This window comes from Tupaia chinensis, unplaced genomic scaffold (genome assembly GCF_000334495.1).
Source record: "Tupaia chinensis unplaced genomic scaffold, TupChi_1.0 Scaffold000377_2, whole genome shotgun sequence".
NCBI classification, from domain to species: domain Eukaryota; kingdom Metazoa; phylum Chordata; class Mammalia; order Scandentia; family Tupaiidae; genus Tupaia; species Tupaia belangeri.
The window spans coordinates 3,442,583-3,448,612 of record NW_006159876.1 but is presented as its reverse complement, the minus strand read 5'-3'; the positions used below and the strand labels follow the sequence as shown (position 1 = coordinate 3,448,612).

The 6,030-nt window shown below is 46.7% G+C and overlaps 1 protein-coding gene across 1 annotated transcript in view; it reads right to left on the bottom strand.

The window, feature by feature from the left end:
* Window positions 1–6: 6 nt before the first annotated feature.
* The window catches only part of MEGF11 (multiple EGF like domains 11), a 273,906-nt gene continuing 267,882 nt past the window's right edge, over window positions 7–6,030 (bottom strand). The window contains exons 26-27 of the mRNA XM_027773823.1: window positions 2,134–2,340; window positions 7–1,481 (exon numbers count right to left, since the gene is read on the bottom strand). Coding sequence (XP_027629624.1) covers window positions 1,321–1,481; window positions 2,134–2,340 — 368 coding nt within the window. The 3' untranslated portion in view covers window positions 7–1,320. The remainder of the gene's footprint in view (window positions 1,482–2,133; window positions 2,341–6,030) is intronic.

Sequence of the window (6,030 nt, the reverse complement as noted above, 5' to 3'; positions counted from 1 at the left end):
GGCATTCATCCTTGTGAGCAGGTCCTCTTTAGGGGTTGGGCGCAGGCTCCATTTTGATTTGTCTAAACCTCAGTTTATCCATAGTGGGAGGCGTAGACACATCTGAAACGGGGATCTGGAACTTTAGTGCTCTGTAATACATATTTAGCCAGCTCAGTGGGTGGTGGTTTTAAGGTAGAAGCTAGAAGCACTTCAGATGCTCATAGGCCGTTGGCTGCAAGTTTCTGCATCACGTTACGTCCGGTTACAGTCCATTCCTTCTCTGGTCGTTTCATTTTCTTCCATCAAGAAGCATAACGCACTTCAAGCAAAGTGAACGCATATCCACATGTGCCTAGTTCCCGCAACACTTTCAAGATTACATTCAAGATTCATGAAGAACTGCTGGAAAGCCAAGTATTCTGAGTTAAAGGGATACCGGCCAAACAAATCAGGAGGCCAAGTCGTCGATTTTAGGGGTACTCAGGTCTTACCCGTCTTTGCTTGCTTAAAGCATCATCGCAGAGCTTTCGTTCACACGGAAAGACTCGGGTGTGGGTGGATGGAGTCGGGAGCTGTGAGAAGGCCAGGGCTGATTTCCATTGTTCTTCAACTTTGAATGGGCAGATTTGGTAAAGCTGGCCTAGAAGTCACTATTGTAGACTTAAAGCGATTGCTGTGCCTTAGAGACTGCTACGACTGCTCTTGTTCCTTCTTACTATCACGTACGGGGCAGAAGAGAAAGTTAATCTGTACGAATTGAAGTCTCATGGACGTGCTCAGCATTACACTGCGTACTAAATACTACTACCTTGGCCATTGTAATCTGATGGACCATACACCCATGTACAGGTACTTTAGGACTGATTCATGTCTACCTACTCGTTAGCTAGTAACACATGTTGATGTAATAGCAGCCAGACGTACGTATACATTTCAGCTGCTTTAATGTCCCTTCCTCGGTCCCCTTTTTCTCTTAGGAGGGACTGTAAAGCCTCTTCTACATGCTTTTTAAGCATCATGTTTCAGATCATTAAATATATATCTATATAAGGTATGTTTAGCTGATGTTGATGAGTAGCTGTATCTTAAAATGGTTTTTAAAAAAATCATATAATCCAGGGCATTTGGGGGCTAGGGGTGGGGGTGATAGGATTTGCCTTTGTGAACACACTTCCTTCAACAATTACCCCAGTCCCACTTGGAGGCTCTTCTTTAGTTCCAGGTGAATGTAATAGCTAACATGCAGCTGGAGTCAGTCGTACCGTTATTTCAAGTCAGGGATTGTCTTCTTTCAGACAGTCAGAGAGTGTTCAGCAGAGCCCACTGCAAGAGGGAAGCTTAAGACTGTTGGTCCTGGAAGGGCGCATTGGCAGGACTCTGTCTTACTGGGAGGAGGTCGTAATGACCAGGAATATGGCTGTTCCTAGGTAGGTCGTATGGATTCTGGATAGAGCTGGCGTTATGGCCGCGGCCTTCTTGGACCACACTGACTGTGGGCTCTGAGAAATATAGTGAGAAATGAGTTCAGAGAACAGATTAGCTTGGTTGCTTTGTGGCAGAAGGGGTAGGGAGGGTAGGGAAATAGGGATGTTGAATTTGGTGGGGAAAGGAGCTGGGGGTTTATGAATCTATGACAAATACACGAAAAATTAGGACTAAGACCTGCATCTTGCTTGTGAGATGGGAAACCTTCTTCTAGTGAGTGAGCTGTCAAAATTTCAACCTCTAGTCAACACCAAGGGATATCCTAGAGGTAGGAGTCTTATTATTGAGCCCAGAGACATAGTTAGACTGAGAGAAGGTGGAAGAAAATGATCTAGAAATGTGCAAGTGCCAGTTCTGATCGTTTTCTTTTTTAAACTGGAATTTGTATCAACAACCAGATGGATGATGTGTGTGTACTCATGCCTACCCCTAGTATTTCTGCGCCATATTGTTCCTGGTGTTTTTTTAAAGTAGAGTTGGTACAAGAATGTGATTTCCTGTATTAGAGAGGAGGGTAGTCCTGGGAAACAGTTCACCTTGGATTCCTTAAAAAGCAACGAAAGAAAGGTGTGTGGTCAAGACAGGGCGAGTGGAGAGGGCTGGTTTTGACTTCAGGTGCTGCACTAGTGCCCTGATTTCACTAAGTTAGTTATTTGAGACACCTACCAACTTCATATATATTTTTATTAGATGTCGACAAGGATGGCACATCTGTGTACGGAGACCCCCTGTGCACGGGTGACTTCATTTCTACGTAACTGCTTTCCGGAAGCTTGCAGGTGAGGATGGGCGGGTCCTTAATTGTGGCGTATGGGTTTTCACTGCTGTTCAAGGAGCAAGTACTAGAACTGCACACGGATTCTTTCATGTAATCTGCAAGGCAAGAGAGAATTCTTAGGACAGACAAGAACACGAGTCTTCATTTCAATACCAGAAGCAGGCTGCAGTTGAGTCTGTGTGCCTTCAGGCTCCTGGGGCTGGAAAAGCCTATGATAATCCAAGATTTATTTACTTATTAAGTGTGTTGAAAGGTGCTTTCTCAGGGAGGCAGTTCTTTTTCCAAGAAACATGGTTTTGGAATATTAGGAACATTTTTATTTTTAGTAGTCAGTTACTGATTCAAGATATTCATAATATACTTTCACATCTGTTATTTAATTTTTACAGAATCCTGATAGTTTGCGTTTTACGAGATGAAGGCCCAGAGAGATGAAGCAACTTGGCTAAGGTCACACAGCTAGTGAATGGCAGTGTCAGGACTTGAATCCATGCCTTGGGATTCCTTGGCCCATGCATTTTCTGTGATAATCGTTATTCTGAATTCTTGTTGACAGTTGAGCAGCTTAGGATCAGAAGAAGTAGGCATGCGTGTTTTAGCCCAGAGGTCGGCTCTCTTAGGTAGAAACTCTAGCTGCATCCCAGCTCTCCAAGAGCTCGGGATGGGGCTGGAGTGTGCTAGCTGTGTAAAGGGCACCCTGGTCTTAGGAAGCCTTTGACAAGCTCCCGGTTTCTAGCAAGTCTGCAGTGCGTCCGTTGGGTTGCTCACCCACGGCTTCTGAGTGTGAATGAAACCTATTTCAGCAGTAGCTTTCTTGGGTACCCAAATCCACGCGTCCCCTTCTGCCACTTCTCAGTCATATCATCTCCAAGACTTCAGGGTGTAAAGGGACACTGGTGTCCCAGCATCAAACGAGGACAGTAGCTCCTCTGAAGGAAGAAAGGTCCCTCAGTGACTAGGAGTTACAGCAGGAGAGAACCCCTTCATCAGCCGGGATAACACCTCCTTTCAGAGGTCTCTGCCTTCTGCATGTCTTCCAAGTGGTCTAGGACTTGCCTGGGAGGAGGAGACTGCAGGCTGTCAGCTCCAGGCTCTGTGAGGCTCTGCCACTGCATCGCAGGGACTTTGGGTAGTCAAGAGAGATCTAAGAGGCCATTCAGATCTTAATTTTTATTAAAGGTAGCAGATGGTGAAACTCTTGGATCTTTTACTATAAGGTCGTTGGGAAAGTCATGACATATTTTTCTATACAAAAATGTGCCGAGACTTTCCCGATGCAATAGAACCACCACAGTTTATGCTTTGCGCCGCTGTGTATGCCTCTGCCTCCAACTTGTGAGATCAGTGGAAATGTTAAAAAGCAGAAGTGATAATGTAACTCAAGGTGTGACTAGATGAACGTGGGTGTGGATCCGTGAGAGCAGGACCCCCCAGGTCTGAGAAGCCGGTAGGTGCGCCTCACAGTTAGTCTCTTTTCCTGTGGTAGGTGGCAGGAGGGGGTCTACCTTGCTGCTAATGCAGCTGTGGGCCTGTGGATGTGTGAGCAGGTGACACTGCCACAGGCTTGTACAAAAAGTACTCCCACCCGTTAGTTCCATCAAGTGTTCACAACACTGATACGGGAGAGCAGTACTCCTTATGAGGAAATCGAGACTGAGAGTGGGGAATTCACTTCTCCAGGGTCACACCTGCTTATCAGTAGCAAAGCAAAGCTCTAGAAGCAGGCTCAGGTACTTCTCATCACAACTGAGCCCACAGGAGAGAGGGGTGTTGTCTTGGTCCTTAGATTGTGGCCTCTATAACTCACGACCTTGGAAGGGGGGAAATACTCTCACTAGACAATGAGCAGTCTCAGTGGCACCGGCAGAGGACTGAAGGGAGGCTGGCCTGGCCTGGCTGCTGCTGGCCGAGGCTCACGTGGGGAAAAGTGGCTGTGTGTCGTGGACCATGACCTGTCCTAAGCCACATAAATTTGCTTTTCAGAGTGAACTTTGTTTCTTAGTACAAGGAAGTGATGTTAAGTCCTAGAACCTCAGCATGGCCCACCTGTCCCACTTTAAATTCTCTGAATTCACTACCCCAGGGGCAAAGCAATATGGCTTAGAGCTTCTTTTCTGGAAGCTGAGGGCTAGTATACTTAAAGCAGGGCTACTGCAGCTGTCTCTGCTTATTTTCTATCGAATATCATGTAAGGAACAGCAATAGTTTACTGGTGTAACACTTGTGTTAATAGTCATCATTCCAATTAGGTAATTTAAAACTTGTGATATCTGGAGGCTGCCTGGCAGTGTGGTGGATAAGGAGCTGGAGTCCCACGTAGCTGACCATGGTTCAAGTCCTGGACCTGGTAGTTTGTGTTCTCACTTCTTTTTCTATACAAAAATGTGCCGAGACTTTCCCGATGCAATAGAACCACCACAGTTTATGCTTTGCGCCGCTGTGTATGCCTCTGCCTCCAACTTGTGAGATCAGTGGAAATGTTAAAAAGCAGAAGTGATAATGTAACTCAAGGTGTGACTAGATGAACGTGGGTGTGGATCCGTGAGAGCAGGACCCCCCAGGTCTGAGAAGCCGGTAGGTGCGCCTCACAGTTAGTCTCTTTTCCTGTGGTAGGTGGCAGGAGGGGGTCTACCTTGCTGCTAATGCAGCTGTGGGCCTGTGGATGTGTGAGCAGGTGACACTGCCACAGGCTTGTACAAAAAGTACTCCCACCCGTTAGTTCCATCAAGTGTTCACAACACTGATACGGGAGAGCAGTACTCCTTATGAGGAAATCGAGACTGAGAGTGGGGAATTCACTTCTCCAGGGTCACACCTGCTTATCAGTAGCAAAGCAAAGCTCTAGAAGCAGGCTCAGGTACTTCTCATCACAACTGAGCCCACAGGAGAGAGGGGTGTTGTCTTGGTCCTTAGATTGTGGCCTCTATAACTCACGACCTTGGAAGGGGGGAAATACTCTCACTAGACAATGAGCAGTCTCAGTGGCACCGGCAGAGGACTGAAGGGAGGCTGGCCTGGCCTGGCTGCTGCTGGCCGAGGCTCACGTGGGGAAAAGTGGCTGTGTGTCGTGGACCATGACCTGTCCTAAGCCACATAAATTTGCTTTTCAGAGTGAACTTTGTTTCTTAGTACAAGGAAGTGATGTTAAGTCCTAGAACCTCAGCATGGCCCACCTGTCCCACTTTAAATTCTCTGAATTCACTACCCCAGGGGCAAAGCAATATGGCTTAGAGCTTCTTTTCTGGAAGCTGAGGGCTAGTATACTTAAAGCAGGGCTACTGCAGCTGTCTCTGCTTATTTTCTATCGAATATCATGTAAGGAACAGCAATAGTTTACTGGTGTAACACTTGTGTTAATAGTCATCATTCCAATTAGGTAATTTAAAACTTGTGATATCTGGAGGCTGCCTGGCAGTGTGGTGGATAAGGAGCTGGAGTCCCACGTAGCTGACCATGGTTCAAGTCCTGGACCTGGTAGTTTGTGTTCTCACTTCTTTCTCTTATGCACTCTTTCTGATCAAATTAAAAGTAATAACAAATAAAATTAAATAACTATTTTTAAAACTTGTGATACCTGGGAACCAGCATTTAGCGTAATGGCTATGTTGCTGGACTCCCACGTAGTCGACCGCGGTTCGCGTCCCGGACCCGGTGGCTTAAAACTCACGTCGGGCGCGTGTGCGTGCGTGCCCAAGATCCCGGGAGGAGAATGGAGGAGAAGGGATTGCGGCGTGACCATCCCCCCTGGGGGGTGATTTCTCGCTTTCTGTCTCTATGTCTCTCTC